At 39.3% G+C, this 22,093-nt stretch overlaps 1 protein-coding gene and 1 non-coding gene across 2 annotated transcripts; both read right to left on the reverse strand.

The window, feature by feature from the left end:
• Positions 1-503: 503 nt before the first annotated feature.
• NOL11 (nucleolar protein 11) lies at positions 504-19,102 on the reverse strand. Its single transcript, XM_052658091.1, has 18 exons — positions 18,953-19,102; positions 14,703-14,816; positions 14,528-14,584; positions 13,238-13,386; positions 11,521-11,578; positions 11,067-11,211; positions 9,385-9,573; positions 7,939-8,015; positions 6,597-6,720; positions 6,017-6,105; positions 5,543-5,617; positions 4,912-5,096; positions 4,670-4,795; positions 4,155-4,385; positions 3,634-3,712; positions 2,787-2,879; positions 1,058-1,165; positions 504-906 (listed from the first exon to the last, which is right to left on the reverse strand). The coding sequence occupies exons 1-18, from the start codon at positions 19,091-19,093 to the stop codon at positions 790-792; spliced, it is 2,157 nt and encodes a 718-aa protein (XP_052514051.1). The 5' UTR covers positions 19,094-19,102; the 3' UTR covers positions 504-789.
• A 782-nt stretch (positions 19,103-19,884) lies between these two features.
• TRNAS-AGA (transfer RNA serine (anticodon AGA)) lies at positions 19,885-19,966 on the reverse strand. Its single transcript has one exon. It is a non-coding gene; the product is annotated as a tRNA-Ser (tRNA).
• Between the last annotated feature and the right edge of the window lie 2,127 nt (positions 19,967-22,093).

A 22,093-nucleotide genomic window follows, 5' to 3' on the forward strand; every position in this document is an offset into this window, starting at 1 on the left:
CTAGTTGTGGAGTGTGGGCTCTGGGGTGCGTGGGCTTCAGTAGCTGCGGCATGAGGGCTCAGTAGCTGTGGCTCACAGGCTCTAGAGCGTGCGCTCAGAAGCTTTGGTACACCAGCTTAGGTGCTCTGTGGCACGTGGGATCTTCCTGGACCAGGGATCAAACCCATGTCCCCTGCACTGTATCACCAGGGAAGTCCAAAACATTCAATATAACCAAAATCAGCATCTAGTCACAGAGGTAACGTGAGGGATAATGTTCTAGTCCTAGATATGTAAGGTGGTACAACTAGGTAAAGATCTGGAGAAGATGGCAGGAGATAAGCGCATGTGTGTACAAGGCCCCTCCCCAGCCTGCCCATGGAACTGCCTTCTTCTCTCCCCTATGAATGCAGATGAGGCCAGACAGCTTCTGACTCTGATAAAACTATATTTTTCCTAGTATTACTGTTTCTCCAATGGTAATTTTTTTTATTAAAAGAACTATTCAAACAGGTGGTAAGAAATTAAACTTTTATCAATACACAAATAAGTTTACTTAAAAGCAGCTCAGTTCCATATTTTAAAAAGTTTGAGAATCTCACCCCGCCAATGTCCATAACCTAGAAGAGGTTCACGTGAAACCTGCAGTTCCACCTAGGAGCATCAGTAAGTGAAGGTCTAGGTACTTTCACATGTATTTGTCTTGTCATCAAAGAGAGAGTCAAAAAAAACACATCTCTTGCCTGGCTGAGTAGGAAGAATCCAGAAAAAAGAGCTTCATAAAATGTCTATGAAGGAAAACTAGCAATATCAGAAGAGTTCCAGCACTTCAATTGAGTATAATTCTCTATTATTCTTTTCTTGATTTAATTTCTGTAGCTCACGAAAACTTACTTCAATCTTGTTGAGCTCAGAACAAATGCTTATCTAAAGAAAAAAATTCCAAAATAAATTTTTAGCATAACTTGTACATATAAATGAATCCTCCACAATTTCTTAGAGCTATTCCAAGAAAAACTTTAATAATAATGCTTCATGGTTACAAACAGAATCCAGTATATATAAAATAATTACATACCTGGGATTTCACAAATTTGTAAAGACTTAACAGTAGCCTTTTTGCTTCTGGTATCATTACCACAACAGTAAAATTAGCATCCAGAAGTAGACATATCCAATCCATAATCTGAAGATAAACAGCGAAAAGGGAAGTTAAGATTTTACAAAGTCTATGATTATATCAAGCAGTTATAAGAAAAATAAGCTTTCTTTACAGAAGTCTGAACATTTTAGAGATGAAGGAATTTCTAAGCAATCTAAAAAGGCTCTTTTCTGCTTTCATATTTACCATTTTATAAGCATAATTGTGTCTTTTCCATCAGATAAGTCAGTAAAAAGAAAGCCACTGTGATATTTAATCCAAGGGAGAGTGAGCATATTTTATTAAAAAAATTTTTTTGATTAACTACTGGCAGCTATAAAAAAAAGAGCCCACTCATCTCCTATTCTGAAATATATTACATACATTATGATGTAAAAATACGGTGTCATGTATTATAGATGAATGGCCAAGAACTAAAATAAAATTACTTTACACTTACTTAAGTATCCTATGTAGCCTACATCTTCAAATGGTGTTGTTAACATGAAAATATCACTCATGAAAAAGCATTAAGGAAATCAATTATCCATTTGCGGGAGGGAGGAAGGCAGATCCCTGTATACCCTCTACATCAAAACAAATTTTATATGTATCAAAGCGTTAAACACAGAAAAAGAAAATAAATTTATTATGGAAAAACACACAGTGGCTATTCTTATACTCAGAGTGGGAAGGGCCTTAAGCATGACACGGCCAAGAAGAAGCCACAAAGGAAAAGCTCAACAATTTTAACAGTATGAAAATTAAAAACTCATCTATGGTAGAAATTACATTAAAGAAAGTAAAAAGACAGTGATAGGAAATAAGTATTTGTAATACTTTGACAGAAATAGATGAGTATCTCAATATACAATAAATAATTTACAAGTTAAAATGAAAAAGACAGAAAATACAATGGAAAAATGGACAAAGAATCTGATTAGGCAGTGCACAAAAAGGAGCATAAATGGGCAAGAACTGATGGTCTCTTTCTCACTACCAAAGAAATGCAAATTAAAACACCCATTTGTTACCTACCGATTGGCAAAGAGTACAGTCTCGGACCTTTGTGGCCATAGTACCTCTTGTCACAACACTTGCAAAGGTAGCCTGGCATGTTCAAAACTAAAAATGCATGTACCCTTTATCCAGTAATTTCACTAATGAGAATCAACCCAGTAGGTGTTCTCTCATAACATGTAAGAATATCTGTATAAAGATGCTCACTGAAGGTTCATTTATAATAGCAAAAAACTGTTAACAATTTAAACGCTCATCAACAGGGGACTAACAAATTAAGATTTTCTATGAAATCAAGTGGTGTGCAGGTATATGTATCTTGATCCAGAAAATGCACAAAGCGTAGTACTGAATGAAAAACCCAAACCGCAGAACAGCTTGTACCTTATGATCTAATTTATGTCAGAAAGATACAAGAAAGATAAGTTAGTGTAAAGACAGAAAATTTCCAGACTAAAAGCAACTCTGAGTATTACTTATCTTTAAGAGGGACTAGGAATAGACTATTCAGAGGACACTTATTATCACCCTCTCCCAGTGAAGGTGAGGAAATGCTTGGAAAGGATCACAATAAAGAATCAGAATTTAAGTTCTAAAGATTTATCATTCTTCCCAGCACCAGATCAAAGTAAAAAGATTATCTCACCTGGTTCAAGGTTGGAGGGTGTGTTCCAGGAAGAGTCATTGTAGCATTTTCACTACACTTCACATAAAGGAAATACAAATACTGGAGAAACAGCTGGGCAGATGGAAAAAAGGACAATCACTTACATAGAAAATTTTTCTCTATAAAAAGCTAACAAAGAGACTGGAAAGAATTTTAAGAGGCTACTGAAATAAACCATACATCAAACAAACATGCTATAGACATCAAGGACACAAAAAACAAATCGAATGCACTTTCTGCTGTCAAAGAGGAGTTCATTTGGTTTGGGAGAGGTGGGTGAAGGGCTTATTTTCTTTGCAAATAGTAAGTGGAGAAGAGAGACTCCTTCTCTGGGCGATGCTTTTTAGCTTCTGTGCTGTGCTTGCCGTGCTTAGCCGCTCAGTCATGTGCAACTCTTTGCGACCCCACAGACTGCAGCCCGCCAGGCTCCTCTGTCCATGGGGATTCTGCAGGCAAGCATACTGGAGTGGATTGCCATTCCCTTCTCCAGGGGATCTTTCCAACCTTGGGATCGAACCCAGGTCTTCCATATTCCAGGCGTATTCTTTACTATCTGGGCCACCAGGGAAGTCCTTTTAGTTTCTACTCAACTGTAACTTAGATGGATGAACCTGGACTTCCAGTTTGGCACCAGCATCATGCCAAACTCTGCCTCCCCCAGATCAATCTAGTCTCCTAGGCACAATTTTTCACCTTGAGGGCTGGGAAATCTCTTACTCAGATGAAAGAACTCTACAACCTCTTGAATGCTCTAAAAGCTGGGTAGTGTTAAACAGCAACATTTAATACAGAAATAAAATCCTGTATGACCTGTACGAACACTCACAGTGCTGTGCTGCGCTGGGATGTCCTTCAAATGAGGCAGAAGAAAAGTCTCACTGTATGCTGAGCGAAGAATTGCATTTCTACTTAGGAATAAAGGAAAATCTTACTTCAACAAATAAAGGCTTTTCAACTGAAATTATGAGTAACTCTCTTCCCCAGTGACATTTTTTCTAAATGGATACAGAAGTTCTACTTTTCTAGAAGAGCTCTATCACTGAACATTCTCATCACTAGAGATCATCTCGTATGCTTCACTGTTATAAATAACTGGTATTTATTCAATACGCTAGTTTTTAGAACTGACAAAGATTCTATCTTAGTACAGCTTCTTAAATAATAAAGTTTAAGTAAACTGTTTAAACACAATATTGAATGGAGTCCATTTTCAAGCAGAATCTGGAAAAAAAAAAAGAAAGAAAAAAAACCCCACTTTAAACTATCTAACTACCCCTTAGTTTTTGCTTGGCATTGATTACATTCCTGGGAAAGAGACAATACAAGGGAAACTGTTTCAAAGGACACAATAGTGCTGCTCTTTTCGGGGTAAGGGGGCACGAAGCGCTCTCGTCTGCTGTGGCCTGAGGCTTCTCCTTCGACTTCTGAGCACAGCTGTCACAGTCATCTTCCTCAGCATTGAAGCCATTCTGAAGAAATGTAGTTTGTTCTTCCTTTTCCCCATCTTGTACAGGATCCATGTAGTCAGAAACTGACTCCATATTGATATCTGCGTCTTGAAGAGTGTCATCACCAATGCTATCATGTTAATTGAAAGCAGGAAATAATTCTTATCAATACTTGAATTTACTGGCAAAATTTTCATTTTCAAAGTTTTAGAAGTCAAAAAATACAATAGATTAGAAAAGCGGTGAAAGGGAATTCTGCAGGGACCCAGTGGTTAGGATGCCATGCTTCCACTGCAGGGGGCATGGATTCCATCCCTGGTTGGCAAACTAAGATCCTGCGCGCCATGTGGTGCGGCTTTAAAAAAAAAGGGGGGGGGGGCAGTGAAAGAAAAGGACCATCAGCTTCTAACTCACCTCAAGAAAACTTTTAGGCAAGCGCAGGTGACTGACTCAGGGATGTCAGGGAGCTGCTGCAGGCAGAGCTGCAGGATCTGCACATCGGTCTTTTCTAAGGCAACCTCCATCAAGCCAGGGCACAGGCTGAGGCCAAAAACGCAAATTACTTTTATATATTAAGGAACTCTTAACTGCAAAAAATTTACAAGGCTTTTTTAGAGTATGAAAATCTGAACTGTAAAAACCGCAGAAATATTTACCTGTAAGAAAGCACGTGTGTTTGGACAAGCTGCATCAGACAGTTGCGGGGATAAAATGATGGCTCTGCTTTACATCTTCCCAGAAGTCCTATTACTACATCCCCAATAATGGTATGAAAGTCAGGGGTCCGCTTAGTAGCCAAAAACTTACGTAGTTCTACTTCGATATGTTTTTCCGAATCTTTCTGGAAGGGCAAAAGTAAACAGTTTAGTATGGTACCAATTAATAAATGTCACTCTGTACTTGAAAGTTCCTAGCTCAACATTTTCTTAAATCACTAACAGCATTCATGTATTCTTGTGAAACTGGAGTTGATATGACAATTTACTGCACAAAGACAAAATGCAAGGAAAAAAACAAAAACCACAAGGATTTAGACATCAAAACTTCTAAGAAACTAAATTACAAACATTCAATGCAAAATTGAATGAGATAAGAGGCCACCACCATCACATTAAACTCACAAAATGCTTGGTGCGAGTCAAAGTATCACTCTGATAACCTCAACGTACCAGACAAATGTTAGCCATAGCTCTAAAAATGATCACAAAAGGAAGCTAGATAAAAAGTACATGGCATTTCTTTTAACCATGAATTGATTTTCCGTATTTCTAATATTTTAAAATTTACCTGTATGGTTGCTAAGAGTTGTGTGGATGCAGGAACCTCTGGCTGTACACTCACTTGAATTTTTCTTCTCCTTAACTGGAATTCAGTAAATTGATTAGGATCTCAAAAGTGATACAGAAGAGCCAACAGACATTTAGAAGAAAATAAATGTCCCAAAGAGACTGGGACACTTTTGCTCTAATCACAAATTTTTTTAGGGTTTAGTTTTTTTAAAGTGAAAAGTGGGTCTATTTCAAATTTTAACTTAAATATCTTGAAGAGTTTAAGGTTTTCATTTTTTAATAAATAAAATAAAATCACTATGCTCAGGAAGGTATTATTACTAATTGCAAATTGGTCTGTTTTTACAGTTGGGTCTTCTACACATGCCTAAAAAACTACTAGATGACATGTCACTTTTAAATAAGGCTGTTAGGGTTCAAGCTTCCAATCAAACATTTGTACTAAGATTTCTATTTAAACTACCAAACTTACAATTCTCTTTGACTGCTCTGAGTTCTGAGATCCAAGTTCACATCCCTGTGATGTTTCCCAGTTTACAAAATGAGGTGTGACATGGGTGCCTAAGAAAATATAAAACATACAATTCTGGAATTTTTTGACCTATTGATATTTACTCAGCCAATCAATCAAAGAACATTAAAAAAACAACCACTCCGGCACAGTTCAAGAGAGGCTTTATCGTCCATTTCATTCTACCAATAACAGATCAGTAAATATCCTAAAGGCCATGTGCCCACGAACATTAAGCCGACAGATGATGCTACTGATGAACCAGGGAGGAAAAAGCATCACTGATTTTGTCTGCAGGACTTTCCGATTACCCCTAAAGTCTGAACACTGCTGTTTAAAACACAGTGTCGCTCTTCAGCCTGCAGCATACCTGCAACGTGGACTGTTCTCAATGTATCTCCCTAGACCAATGAAATGTGAATGAACAGTGGCTCAACATTAAGAACAGATTATGCAAACTGGGAGCTGTGAAAACCTACATATCCAACTAGAAGTTTATACAATGGCCTGCAGTTAATAAAACAAACATTTAAGTTCCTACCTGGATCTTGACTATGTTTGAGTTTTCCAAGAGCACCTGCCAATGATGACACTTCACACTTGTATGGAATTACAGTTAGAAACTTTCCATGTAGCATAAACAGATTTTCCCCATAATACCAGAGCTACAAAAAAAGAAGTTGTCAAAAAAAAAAAAGTTATCAAAAATGTAAGAAACCCTTTTTCTAAGATCTGATTCAACAGAGCCATATAACATAAAACAGTAACTTGTGGTGTAAGGAATCTTAGTATGACAAAAAAGGATAAGGCAAAGGTAAATAACTTTCTAGAATAATCTCACACGTTCAATTCATTAATAGAGGTAGGTTTACAAAGCTCTCATTTTTGCCCATGTGTGAATAGAGCATAATTTAGAGAATATTTTCTTTCAACTCATAAAAATCTGATTAATACATATATTTAAAACCAATGAACTGTTTAAAATAAATATAGCCACTACTACACATCTGTTAACATGAAACTCACAAAGGCTACGATAACATAAGCAAACTGTTTTGATGTACTAAAAAGAAAAAAGTAGAATTTAATATTATTTCTATCTCATGATCTCAATTATAAAATTGTAAAAATGAGATAGGTTATAGGAATAAAAAGCTCACGTGAAATCAAAAGTGAAGTCTGGGAAAAAAAAGTGAAGTCTGTTAGAACAGCAGAATTGTGAAGTGTTAATTCTGTTTAAATATAAAATCAGCATTCTATGCTGAGAAATCTAGTCTCCTTATCCTCTAATTACAATGATCAACAATGTCCTATATCTTGATTTACATATATCTTATATCTTGATTTGAGTGAATATCCATTCACTGGGCAACCAGTACTTATTGAGCCAACCTGTTAGGCACTGGAGATACGATGAAGAACAAGAAAGACAAGGACCTTTGCCTCAGATAATTTCGTCTGGTCAGTTTAAACTTTAATTCTTTTAAGTATTCTTATGTAATTCCATGATATGTTTACCATGTAATTTAAAAGACTAATTTATTAGGCAAAGTAGCAGCCCTCAGATATAGTTCAAAATATGAAAGTAAAAGATCAAACAAAAGCGAGATTTCAAAGTTTTATTAACTAGGTAATTGTTCTCTCCTGATCTAAAATTAGCTTCTAATTTAGTCTTTTGAAAGTGACCAGTGTAAGGAAACGGTTAAAACAATAGCCAAATTAAGTATAATCTTGTAGGTAGAAAATTAAATATTTCTTAATTTATTTTAATCAAAAACTGACAAATATTTAGATCTGTAGCGGTCTCTTCCCTTACAATATATCTAGCAAACACAAAAATAATTATATTTAAAAGAAAAAAAGCCAAGGTGAAAAAAACTTACTTGTCCGCTGGTCCCCTGTGGTAACTCTTTTGAAGTCTGTAGCGTTTGAAATTTTGTATTCCATACAGAGAGGCACTCTATAAGGTAAGACATACACATTCCAAAGTTTTCCAAGTATAAGTATATGATGCGGAGCAGGGGGTGGGTTGATGGGGAAGGCGGAAAGTTAAACACAAAAGTCTTACTTTAGTAAGTATAAAAATGAGTAATGAAGATAGAAAATCAAAGATGTGAGATCTCATGGTAAGAAGTGGACACGTGCAGGGAGGAGGTATATGGGAATCTGTGTATCTTTCCCTCAATTTGGCTGTGAACATTAAACTGCTCTAAGAAAAAAAAGTTTTTAAATTAATTTTTAATTAATTTTCTATTGAAGTATACTTGCTGTACAATATTATATGAGTTACAGGTATACAATATAGTGACTCACAATTTAGTTATTATAAAATAGTGGCTATATTCCCATGTTGAACAACATATTCTTGAAGGTTATGTTATACAGTCTTTGTGCCTCTCACTCCTCTATCCTATTCTGCCTGCCCCCGCTTTCGCCACAGGTACCACTAGTTTGCTCTCTGTATCTGTGACTCTGCTTCCTTTGTTATCTTCACTAGCTTGTTGTCCTTCTTAGATTTCACACATAAGTGATGTCATACAGAATTTGTCTTTCTGACTTATTTCATTAATGCCCTCCCAGTCCATCCATGTTGCTGTGAATGGCAAAATTTTCATTCTTTTTAATGGCTGAGTAGTATTTCATTGTGTGTATATATACATATGCATATATATATATACACATATGTCTATATATGGATATACACACACACATCACTTTATCTACTCACCTGTTGACAGACACTTAGGTTGCTTTCATATCTTGGCAACTGTAAATAATGCTTCTATGAACATTTGGGTCCAAGGTTTTTTCTGAACTAGTTTTTGCTTTTTTTGGATATATACCTAGGAGTGGAATTGCTCGGTTATATGGTAGTTCTACTTTTAGCTTTTTTGAGAAATTCTATACTGTTTTCCACAGTGGCTGCATCAATTTACATTCTTACCAACAGAGTATGAGGCTTCCCTTCTCTCCACATCCTTGCCAACATGTGTTATTTGATGACAGGTCTGAGGTGGTATCTCACTGTGATTTTGGTTTGCGTTTCCTGATGATAGCAATGCTGAGCATCTTTTCATGTGCACACTGGCTATCTGCATTTCTTCTTTGGAAAAATGTCTATTCAGGTAGTGAGTGATATGAGGAAATGTTTTAGAGAAATTGATCAAGGTAAGATGAAGTCAAAGACCTATTCAAGAATTAAGAGGCTACAGTGGGAAAGAGAATGATTTTGGGTGGTAATAAATAAATGAACAAGAAAGAAGAGACTAAAAGGTACACTTTGATGGAAAAAATCCAAAGGACTTCGTAACCGATGGAACTTCAGTTACCCTTAGAAGCTGGCCGTGGTGCTCCCAGGACTGCTATGTGATCTTGATCCAGGATGCTGAGGGCAGCACCACTTCGAGCACCGCCAGACACCACAGACTTGAGCAACTGCGACTGAACTAACCTCTGCTTTTTTTCGGGTTCACTTGGATGTATTGGTATCAAGGCTTCATATACACATCCATCAGAGCCTGTTGAAAACAGGTATTTATTGCTCATTATTGGATAAGGATAGTTCCATACCTATTATAGCTAAATGTACTAAGTTGTTTGTAAGATTTTACCAGTGTGATAGAGGATTTAACCAGAAAAATAAACAAATCTAACAACTGCATTACTCTATAGTTTCCTATCAAGATTATACTACAAACTTAAAGTTGAGGAAGAAGAAATATTAAAAATGTCAGTAAGAAATGGCATAACACCCTGAAATGAAAATTTGAAGTATCTGTAATAACTTAAAATACGAGGAGATGGCCATGAATATAGACAACCCAGTCAGTAAATGGCTACATCTCTGATTAGTTAGCATCTGGTCTGAACATTACATTTCTTATTACTCCATCACTCTGAAAACCCTGTAAAATTGGCTGGGTTTTGCAGGTCAACTGTTGGCGATTTCCCATGGTTCTGGCTATGTTATATGAAGATTTTATGATCCTTTGGTTCAGACTCCTTTACTTCAATGTTCAAAAGGTGAAACATAAGTCACAAACTTCTGTTCAACAAAAAATATGTCCTATAAGCCAAACTTTAACAAAACCTGTTCCTCTTGAGCAAAGATAGTAAGCAATTCCAACGATCCTCTAGACATGATAAATGATAGGAGCCTTTTTCTTAACAGCCACTGTAAAAATCTGCACATTGAAAAACTTCACGAAGATTTGAAATTGTGATAATAGGAAATGCTTCCTAAATACTGCTCTTGCTTTTTCCCCCTTAACCTTTTCAAAACAACTTCAAAAGAAGCCATAAATGGGGGGAGAGAATTATTGCAAAGGCATTTCCCCTCCTAGATACATAAGACTGAGATTAAACCTTAGAGGATTAGGTAAAGGTAAATTCCAAAGCAATAAAAACAACAACAATGACAAAAACTGTAAAATGCAGGCTGAGCCCAATACTGCTCTGTTAGTGTCACTTTTCACTTTCATGCGTTGGAGAAGGAAATGGCGGCCCACTCCAGCGTTCTTGCCTGGAGAATCCCAGGGATGGGGGAGCCTGGTGGGCTGCCGTCTATGGGGTCGCGCAGAGTCGGACACGACTGAAGCGACTTAGCAGTAGCAGTGTCCTTTTGACTCTATCACTGTTCAAAGAAGGGCACACTATATCTTAAGGTTGGAAAAGAGAAAAAGGGAGACCAACCTTAGGTGTTAATTACAATATATAAAAAAACCTGGACTTACCATAAAAAGTGATCTACCCTTTTTTATTGGTGTTTTATTATTACTTATGATAAATTTTAAGACATAAAAATTACCTGCAAGAGAACTACTGACTTGCAGACATCTATGACTACACATGGCAAAATGCAAAAAGTGAGGGCATAAATGCTTGTTAAAAAGCATGGAAAGGCAAGTACTGCAATAGCAAACTGTAAAATCCAATGACTAACTTAAAAGAAAAATATTATCCTGTAAGATACTTTTATTTATAAACTCTGAAAGTTTAAAGAAATACTTACTTAATGAGATTAGAGAGATGAATTTCCGACCTACAGATGTACTAAAACTCTGTATAACACATTTTTCTTCTTGACCAAGTAAAAGCGTGTATTTGCTTAGGATACGTGAGTTAAACTTTTGTACATAAGCAAAGTAGTTTCCATGCTGCAAAAAAAAAAAAAGGTTATTTTATTTTAAAAATATTCCCATTTTTACCAACTATATTTAACTGTTGAGACCAGCTGTTGTCCCACTGTAATTACTGTAATGAATGCTTAAAAACCTCTTGTCCAACTAAATCTTAGACATTATAAAAATGTTTAATTTAGGCATAGAAATAATTATCACTATAGGCTTTTTAGTATTTTAAAGATATCAAAGTCTTCTGAAAGAAATATCAAAGTCCAATTTTAGTTTTAAAACTCATACTCTGAAATGTCACAAAATGGGCCAGGAATGAAAGATATCACTTACTTTTTCTGTAATGAAAATTAGCACAGGATGCCTAAATACCATGAAAAACTTTGTCCACCTAAAAAAAGAAAAATTATAAAATGCCAAATCACCAGTTGACAGAAACACATCTTCATCTAAATTTAAGAGATTTTTTTTAAAAATTAGTTTCCGGAGCCAGAGAGAGAGCAGAATACACTTAATTCGGTGTTTCAAAATATCTACTACAGGAACCCAGGAGGCATTCCTCTGTTAATCATTCCTGGATTAAATCCAAGTTGCCAATGCTCCCAGAGCTTTAAAGATAATAGCATGAATTAAAGGTGTATGAGACCAGATGCAACGTTTTCTCAAACTTTTCTGACCTGTCTCGTTTTTTCAGGGTCATTTTGAGGACTGGTGTTCTAAGGAAAATATTAGCATCTCACCTGTCTTTTCCAAGTGACGTTGGGAACTGAAGCACAGGGAGGGTAACAGCCTGAAACCAAAGCTGCACAACCATCTTCTGGCAAAGTGGGGATTAGAACCCAGATTCTCTACCTGTAGCTTTTTTTTTGGCGGCGGGGGGGTGGGGTGGGGGTGGGGGGCGGGGGGCTGTGCTGCAAGCCTTGTGGGATCTTATTTTCCCACCAAGGATTGAACCTGGGCCCACGGCAGTGAAAGCATGGACTCCTAACCACTGGACCACCAGATAATTCCTTTTACCTGTATCTTTTTCCCTAAAGATTTCCTCCAAATACAGTTGCTGACACTTCAGAGGCATTAATTAGGTCTAAGATTCCCTGATAGCTCAGTTGGTAAAGAATCTGCTTGCAATGCAGGAGACCCTGGTTCGATCCTTGGGTTGGGAAGATCCACTGGAAAAGGGATAGGCTACCCACTCCAGTATTCTTGGGCTTCTCTTGTGGCTCAGCTGGTTAAGAATCCGCCTGCAATGCAGGAGACCTGGGTTCAATCCCTGGGTTGGGAAGATCCCCTGGAGAAGAGAAAGGCTACTGACTCCAGTATGCTGGCCTAGAGAATTCCATGGACAGTCCATGGGGTCACAAAGAGTCAGACATGACTGAGCGACTTAAAAAAGATATAACAGGTCAGGATCCCCACTGCTCACTGACTACGTGCAAGTCTTTGCTTGGACTTTTAGATATTTGGTTTGTATCAGGTGCATCGGGAGGGGCAGCAAGTTAATTAAACAAGAAATGTGATAAAAGAATGGGGATTGGAAAGATATGAAATCAGGACATTTCCTTCTATCACTTGAGTGAGTTATTCTCCCAGTTTTATCCCAGAATTGGGAAAAGAGGAGGTTCCAAAGCACTCTTGTGATTCCACTAACAAGCTGCACATTTCTTCAAGGGAATGGGCTCTGACCTTGCAGTCAGGGCTATATGACAGAAAATTCCAATCTTGCGGGATTACCACTTCAAGTTCAAATAACTGACTGACCAGTTGTGTCATTAGGACGGGACTCATTTGGCCAGAGATTCCTCAATCGCTATCACACCAAAGGCTTTTGGAGGATGTCATTTTGGCTAAGGTTCTACAGATGATTTTTAGCAAGTTTTTTTGTTGTTGGTTTGTTTTTTATTTAAAAAAAATTTTGGCTGTGCCCCAAGGTTTGTGGGATCTTAGTTTCCCAACCAGTAATCGAACTCTTGCCTCCTGAGTTGGAAACTGTGAGTCTGGAATCCCCAGAGTGCATTTTCTTTTGGTAAAAATTATAAGTATTAGAACTTACTTAATCACTTCTTCATCAGAGATAACAGTTTCAATTTTCTGCTGGGGCTCTGCAAGCAAAGCTTCTAAACCACGAACTGCACCTTCCTTGAACAGTACCAAGGGTTCTGTTCCCTGTATTGAATGTATTCTATACACCTCAGCTGACAACTAGAAGAACATAAAAACATTTAAATTTTTATTATAATGCAATTGCCACCTAAGAGAATAAGGACAGTTAGAGAAGGCTTATCTTTAAGGTACTGATTTATTCTTATTTTGATTCACTTTTGTTTAATAATTATGTATGGTTCCAAAGTCAAATCTACAATATAAAGTACATTTAGAAGTCTAACTTTTGCTCCCATACTCTCTATTCTCTCCCCTGCTCCCCTCCAAAGTAATAACTTGTATTCATTTTTTGTTTATCTTTCCATTATAAATACTGGAGGTAAGGCCACAAACTGGGTCTCTCAAAATTGGAGGCGAAGAGAAGTACAAACCAAATCATTCATACAGAGTTATAAGTTGTTCTGGTGTTAGAAAAAGACAGATGCCATACATAAATACATGCACCATGTAAAACACTGACCTGCAATCCCAAAACACCATACACGGGATTAAAAAAAAAAGTTGTGTAAAATTCAGGATCATGTTGCTGTAGGGTAAACAAAAAGACTGGAGCCAACAGGCAGCACCCGTATCTAGCTAGACATTTCAAGGGTCCAGGTGACAACTGCCATTGAAACGGTATCAGCTCCATTGTGAACCACTTCTCAAATGTGCCAATTATACTGAGAATTAGACACTTAAAACCAGAATGAGCTTTTGAGATTGACATAGTTTAAGGTCATCATTTTATAAGAAAAAGTTAATTAACATACTTAGGGGTCATTGGGAGAAAAGGCACAGTTAGTGCCTTTTCATTTCATTATGTGCCACTCTTAAAATGTCTAACTGCATGGAACTTGCAGAGTCTGTTCTACCTATTTTGGGAAAGGGAACAATCAAGTTCACTTGTTCTTGCAAGGGACACACCACAAACATTTAAGTGCATGGAAATAACTATATAAATGTGTCATTCATTAATTATTTAAATTACTTCAATATCATATGAAAATAACATATAACATTTTCTAACATACTCAAATTGAGACATTTTACCAAGATATACTATACAATAAATAGAATGAAAACTTGATTATAACATTCATGTCATGTTCACAGACCCTTTAAGATTAATAACTGCCACATTACAAATAATTCCATCTCACCAATAAACTAGATAAGTATGTTGGATCCAAAGACTTACTGTTGCTTTAAAAACTTTATCCAGGTTGACGTCTTCATTATTCCATATTCTCAAGACCTTAAATTAAAACATACAATTAAAAAAGAAAAAGCATTCCAATATCCATTTACATATAACATGAACAGTTAATAAATCAACATTTGATTTGTTCACTTATACAGCTTTGAAAACTCACCTTATTATCATGTACAACAATATACTCGCCAGTTTGAAAGTTGCACACAGCTGGACATGTTATAATTTGCCCTTGTTTCACTGACCAGCTCCCCAGGGGTTTCTGATCAGAAACCTAATGAAATGAACATATGATATTTAAAAAGTCAGCTTCAGATTTTAAAGCAACTAAATTTACAACAGAAACAAAAGAAGAAATCATTAAAATGACAGCATTTAATAAAGCTCCTAAATTAAAAAACAAGAAGACAAATATTATATGGATTCCACTTAAAACAGAAAGTAGAATGATGGTTGTCTGGGGTTGGGGTAATTGGGAATTTAATGGGAGTTAAATGGGTATAGAGTTTCAGCTGTCAGATGAAAAGGGTTCTGGAGACGGATGGTAAGGACAACTGCACAACCATGTGAATGCATGTACTTAATAGCCTGAACTGTACACTTACAGTCATTAAGATATTACATTTTGTTATGTGTATTTTACCACACCTTAAAAGTAGTTAAACTGAAAAATCTAAGTTTCCAAAATGCAAAATTAGTAACAACACACTTTGATAATCAACAATATTAGTACATTAAAAAAAAATTGATTCCATTGTGTTCTTGGAACAGAGGCATGAGAAACGAAGTAAGGATAGCTGGAATAATGCCAATTCCAATCAGCCACTCCACTCCTATGCAAACACTACAAAAGGTCCCCTTGACAGCCAGGTAAAAACCAACGGTATCAACAGAAGCATCAAAAAAACAGTATAGGGAACCGTTGGCAACCTGTTCCCCAAACTTCAAAGCAGGCAGCTAGCTTTCTTTTTAAATTGAAGTATAATTGCTGTACAATATTATATAAGTTACAGGTATACAGTATAGTAATTAGCAATTTAAAGGCTGTACTCCACTTACAGTTATTATAAAACGTTGGCTATATTTCCCATGTTGTACAATCTATCCCTGCAGTTAATTTTATACGTAACAGTTTTTTCTCTTACACCCCCCATCCCTATTTGGCCCCGCCTCCATTCCCTCTCCCCCCTGGTGACCTCTCGTTTGTTCTTTGCATCTGTGTCTGCTTTCTTTGTTATCATCACTAGTTTGTTGTAGTTTTCAGACCTAGTGCTATCAGATTGCATTTGCCTTTCTCTGTCTGATTTATTTCACTTAATGAAATGCACCCCAAGTCCATCCACGTTGCTGCATGCTGGGCTTCCCAAGTGGGGCTAGTGGGTAAAGAATCCACCTGCCGAGGTAGGAGACCTAAGAGACACAGGTTCCATCCTTGGGTTGGGACGATTCCCTGGAGGAGGGCACACAATCCACTTCAGTATTCTTGCCTGGAGAATCCTATGGACAGAGGAGCCTGTTTTTTGGCTACAAATGGCAAAATATTGTTTTTTATAACTGAACATTATTCCATTGTGTGTGTGTACATATGTATAAATACACTTCTTTATCCATTCATCTGTTTATGGACCCTGAGGATGTTTCCTTATTTTGGCAATTGTAAAAATGCTGCTGCTATATACACCAGGGTGCATGTATCTTTTTGTGTTAGTGTTTTTGGGGTTTTTTAGATAAATAGCCAGGGGTGAAACTGCTGGGTCATATAGCTATTCTATTCTTTAGTTTTTTGAGAAATCTCCATACTGTTTTTTTTGAGAAACTTCCAGCAAATTTGGAAAAAATAGCAGCGGCCACAGGATTGGAAAAGGTTTTCATTCCAATCCCAAAGAAGGGCAATGCCAAAAAATGTTCAAACTACCACACGATTGCACTCATTTCACATGCTAGCAAGGTAATGCTCAAAATTCTCCAAGCTAGGCTTCAACAGTACATGAACTGAGAGCTCCCAGATTCAAACTGGATTTAGAAAAGGCAGAGGTACCAGAGATCAAATTGCCAACATCCACTGGATCATTGAAAAAGCTAGAGTTCCAGAAAAACACCTACTTCTGCTTCATTGACTACATCAAAGCCTGACTGTGGACCACAACAAACTGGAAAATTCTTAAAGAGACGGGAGTACCAGACCACCTTATCTGCCTCCTGAGAAACCTGTATGCCAGTCAAGAAGCAACAGGTAGAACTGGACATGGAACAACAGACTGGTTCCAAATTGGGAAAGGAGCACGTCAAGGCTATATTTTGTCACCCTGCTTATTTAACTTATATGCAGAGTACATCATGAAGAAGGCTGGGCTGGATGAAGCCAAGCTGGAATCAAGATTGCTGGGAGAAATATCAATAACCTCGGATATGCAGGTGACAACATCCTTATGGCAGAAAGCAAAGAGGAACTAAAGAGCCTCTTGATGACAGTGAAAGAGGAGAGTGAAAAAGCTGGCTTAAAACTCAACATTCAGAAATGAATGTTGATCATTCAAAAATGAAGATCATGGCATTCAGTCCCACCACTTCATAGCAAATAGATGGGAAACAATGGAAACAGTGACAGATTTTATTTTCTTGGGCTTCAAAATCACTGCAGAGGGTGACTGCAGCCATGAAATTAAAAGATACTTGCTCCTTGGAAGAAAAGCTATGACCAAGCTAGACAGTATATTAAAAAGCACAGACATCATTTTGCTGACAAAGTTCATATGGTCAAAACTACGGTTTTTCCAGCAGTCACGTATGGATGTGAGAATTGGGCCAGATAGAGCACAGATTTGATGCTTTTGAACTGTGATGCTGGAAAAAGCTTTTGAGAGTCCCTTGGACTACAAGGAGATCAAACCAGTCAATCCTAAAGGAAATCAACCCTGAATATTCATTGGAAGGATTGACGCTGAAGCTGAAACTCCAACACCCTGGCCACCTGATGCTAAGAGCCAACTCATTAGAAAAGACCCTGATGCTGGAAAAGATCAAAGGCAGGAGGAGAAGGGGATGACAGAGGACAAGGTGGCTGAACGGCATCACTGACTCAATGGACATGAGTCTGAGTAACTCCGGGGATGGTGAAGGACGGGGAAGCCTGGCGTGCTGCAGTCCATGGGGTTGCAAAGAGTCAGACATGACTGAGCGAATGAATGACAACAAAACTTTCAGTTTTCTGAGAACTCTCCGTACTGTTTGTGTTAATTTACATTCCTCGGGTACAAGGGCTCTTTTTTCTCCACATCCTCGCCAACATTTGCTGTGTTCTTTTGGATGACGACCATTCCGACAGGTGCGAGGTGATATCTCATGGTGGTTTCGGTTTGCCTTTCTCTGATAATTGGCAATGTTGAGATAGCGAGCTTCTTAAAGACAGAGAAAACTATGTTCACAAGCTCACATAAATACAATTACTTTCTACACGACCACTAAAAGCAAAGTTCAGGTGCGCTTTAGCAACCTAAGCCAGCACTTTCCAGCCTTTTTGGCATCAGGGACTGGTTTCATGAAAGATAGGTTATTCCATGGACAGGGGTGGGGGATAGTTTCGGGATGACTCTCATAAAGAGGGTGCAACCAGATCCCTGGCATGCACTGTTCAAGCTCCTTTGACAATCTAATGCCACCACTGACGTGACAGGAAGCAGAGCTCAGACAGGTATGCCAGTGATGGGACGCAGCTGTAAATACAGATGAAGCTCTGCCTGCTGGCTCACCTCCTGCTATGCAATCTGGTTCTTAACAGGCCACCAACCAGTCTGTGGCCCAGGGGTCGAGGACTGCCTGGGCTAGGCTGAAAGGGGGGCGGAGATACCGTAGACTTCAAGGAAAGTAACACAGAACTCAAAGGTTGAACCACAGGTGGCAACCGACAAGTCCCTCAGAATCAGGATTCCCACTAAGCTGCCCCCAAAGCAAAAAACCAAAACAAAACACAGACAAAACTTTTCTCCCTCATGAGTGAGTAAGAAGTGTAGGGATACACTGCTAAAGCATTATTCTGGCAGTGACATCTCCCACCCAATCAATCTCCGTTCAGCCCTTCAGCGGGCACCTGGGGTGACAGAGGCCCCAGAAAGGGATCTTAGCAAGGCTATCTCCGGGAGATTCGAAGCGAAAATACAGGTTTCCTTTCCGAGTCTAGCCCACGTGCACGTAAACGCTCTGCCGCCTGCAACTCGGAAACACGCCTCTCTCTCAGGGAAAACAACCCAGTCAAGTTCTAGACCTCATTCAGCGTCCCGAGGAGGCCACGCCGGCTCTCCGATAAGTCCGCTGCACGAGCTCTTTCTGAATTTGTGAGAAATCCGAGGTTCGGGATCCGAGCTCAGAAAGGGACGGACGGCAGCGGGGGCACTCCGATCCTAACGCTCTCACCTTATAGAGGATGACGGTCCTGCCGCTGTCCGTCACTAGAAACTGGTCGGTTTTGTCGCTCTGCTCCACTCCGAGGGGTCCGTCAGGCCCGGAACCCAGGGGTACCGCAGTCAACGTGAACCCTTCCTCCAGGTCTGCCATTTTGGGCCAACTTACGGAAGGCCTAGCGTTCCTCCCGGCAGGCTTCGCGCTTTCTCTCGCGAGAACTAGGAGGCCGGCTGGATCTAGCGCTCGGAAACTGGGATACCTGTTCGCAGAGCCTGCGACCTCTGCCGGGCAGAGATCGCTAGCGGCGCTGCGAAAGGCGTCGGGTAGGCGGGGCCTGGACTTTGCGTGAAGGCTCCGCCTCCCAGGCCACGCCACCGAGTCCCGGATGTACTGCTCTGAAAGGGAAACGCTAGGCGGGGCGGGGAGGTCTTACCTGTTAGGAACTTAATCCGCCGAGCCTCGTGCTTGAGGGACTGAAGGGTAGGCGTGGCAAGTGGCGGAATATAAATAAAGTAAATCTTTTTAGTGGAAGTGAACTCTCTAGGAATTCCTACCACGGCTTCATGGAACGGTGTCTGCAAAGAAAAATATTTTTCTGTGCAGATTAACTATGGCTAACGTGCCGTGGCATCGTGCTCAGTGTATCCCACTTTTTTGGGAGCCAGGCTCCTGAACAAGAACACTGGAGTGGGTTGCCACTTCCTCCTTCAGGGGAATCTTCCTGACCCAGGGATCAATCCCGTGGCCTCTATGTCACTCCTTATTGGCAAGCAAGTGCTTTCACACTGCACCACCTGGGAATCCCTGAAATAAAGAGCGCAATCGGTGCTCGTGGAGGCTTTCAACATCAAACACAGAGCCAGGCTGGAGAACAATCCAGTTTGTCTAAGGAGACAGAGACAGCATTCTCCCTCAACTGGCTATGTCTCAATAGAGAAATGTGCCGTAGTCGGCAGGATTCGAACCTGCGCGGGGAAACCCCAATGGATTTCTAGTCCATCGCCTTAACCACTCGGCCACGACTACATGCTGCACCTAGCTGAAAAAAAATGCTTAAGTCCCGCCACTTCTCAGAAATGGCCACAGAGGTCGAGTCTCTGCAGCCTTTTGGGCCTCCTATGTTGTCTGTCTCCCCTGTTTCTCTGAGCACCCATGTAGAAATCTCTCCAGCTTATAAGAAATTCAAACTTGTCTGATGAAGCAGGTGATGTGAAAGGTTCCGCTGGGCAATTTTTTGGGGAAAAAGACCATTTCCGGGAGAGATTTTTAAGATGAACATGACTGATTCAGTCAATAACGTATCACAAAAACTCAGAAAAGAGAAGTGTGTATGTTCTTAGGGAGAAACCATCTAAACAGGCAATTATTGAAATATGTTCCATGTGCTCCAACACAGGGCAAAATGCCTCCACATCAGTTTAGATTAAGCATCCACAGAGATCATCCCTTGTGTGTGTTTGCTTATGGTCACAGCATTACAACATAGGAGAAAGGAGACTATGCAGCTATCAAAAAAAAAAAAAAAAAAAGTGAAAATCGCTCCGTAGTGTCCAACTCTTTGCGATCCCATGGAGTGTCCATGGAATTCTCAGGTCAGAATACTGGAGTGGGTAACCTCTCCCTTCTCCAGGGGATCTTCCCAACCCAAGGATCAAACCTAGGTCTCCCACATTGCAGCGGATTCTTTACTAGCTGAGCCACCAGGGAAGCTCAAGAATACTGGAGTGGGTTTACCTTTTCCAGGGTATCTTCCTGAACTGGGGTCTCCTGCACTGCAAGCAGATTCTTTACCAACTGAGCTATCAGGGAAGCCCAATGCAGTTATCATGAAAGAATTAAATACCTACCATAAATTTTTTTCTTTTTGGCTGTGCTTGTGGGATCTCAGTTCCCCCACCAGAGATCCAACCCGGGCCATTGCAGTGAAAGCCCAGAATCCTAACCACTAGGCAACCAGGGAACTCCGCTACTGTAAATCCTTTCTGTTGTTGTTGAGCCATACAAAAGTAGAAAGTCAAGAAATACCTGGAGTAAGAGGCAAATTTGGCCTTGGAGTACAGAATGTAGCAGGGCAAAGGCTAATAGAGTTTTGCCAAGAGAATGCACTGGTCATAGCAAACACTCTCTTCCACAACACAAGAGAAGACTCTACACATGGACATCACCAGATGGTCAATACAGAAATCAGATTGATTATATTCTTTGCAGCCAAAGATGAAGAAGCTCTATATAGTCAGCAAAAACAAGACTGGGAGCTGACTGTGTCTCAGATCATGAACTCCTTATTACCAAGTTCAGACTTAAATTGAAGAAACTAGGGAAAACACTAGCCCATTCAGGTATGACCTAAATCAAATCCCTTATGATTATACAGTGGAAGTGAGAAATAGATTCAAGGGATTAGATCTGATAGACAGAGTGCCTGAAGAACTATGGACTGAGGTTCCTGACATTGTACAGGAGGCAGGGATCAAGACCACCCCCAAGAAAAAGAAATGCAAAAAGGCAAAATGGTTATCTGAGGAGGCCTTACAGATAGCTGTGAAGAGAAGCGAAAGGCAAAGGAGAAAAGGAAAGATATACCCATCTGAATGCAGAGTTCCAAAGAATAGCAAGGAGAGATAAGAAAGCCTTCCTCAGGGATCAGTGCAAAGAAATAAAGGAAAATAATAGAATGGGAAAGACTAGATATCTCTTCAAGAAAATCAGAGCTACCAAGGGAATATTTCATGCAAAGATGGGCTCAATACAGGATAGACATGGTATGGACCTAACAGAAGCAGAAGATACTAAGAAGAGGTGGCAAGAATACACAGAAGAACTTGTACAGAAAAGAACTTCATGACCCAGATAACTACGATGGTGTGATCACTCACCTAAAGCCAGACATCCTGCAATGTGAAGTCAAGTGGGCCTTAGAAAGCATCACTATGAACAAAGCTAGTGGAGGTGATAGAATTCCAGTTGAGCTATTTCAAATTCTAAAAGATGATGCTGTGAAAGTGCTGCCCTCAATATGCCAGCAAATTTGGAAAACTCAGCAGGGGCCACAGTACTGGAAAAGGTCAGTTTTCATTCCAATCCCAAAGAAAGAATGTTCAAACTGCAGCACAATTGCACTCATCTCACATGCTAGCGAAGTATTGCTCAAAA

The sequence above is a fragment of the Budorcas taxicolor genome, chromosome 19, assembly GCF_023091745.1.
Source record: "Budorcas taxicolor isolate Tak-1 chromosome 19, Takin1.1, whole genome shotgun sequence".
NCBI lineage: Eukaryota > Metazoa > Chordata > Mammalia > Artiodactyla > Bovidae > Budorcas > Budorcas taxicolor.

What these genes read in the sequence shown, in the direction of transcription:
- NOL11 (XM_052658091.1), bottom strand. Translation starts at nt 19,093, where the DNA reads ATGGCAGACCTGGAGGAAGGGTTCACGTTGACTGCGGTACCCCTGGGT. An exon ending in CACAGGGGACCAGCGGACAA is followed by an intron (nt 6,721 to 7,938) that starts GTAAGTTTTTTT and finishes CTTTTTTTGTAG; the next exon opens with CTCTGGTATTATGGGGAAAA. An exon ending in CAAACATAGTCAAGATCCAG is followed by an intron (nt 6,106 to 6,596) that starts GTAGGAACTTAA and finishes ATATTTTCTTAG; the next exon opens with GCACCCATGTCACACCTCAT.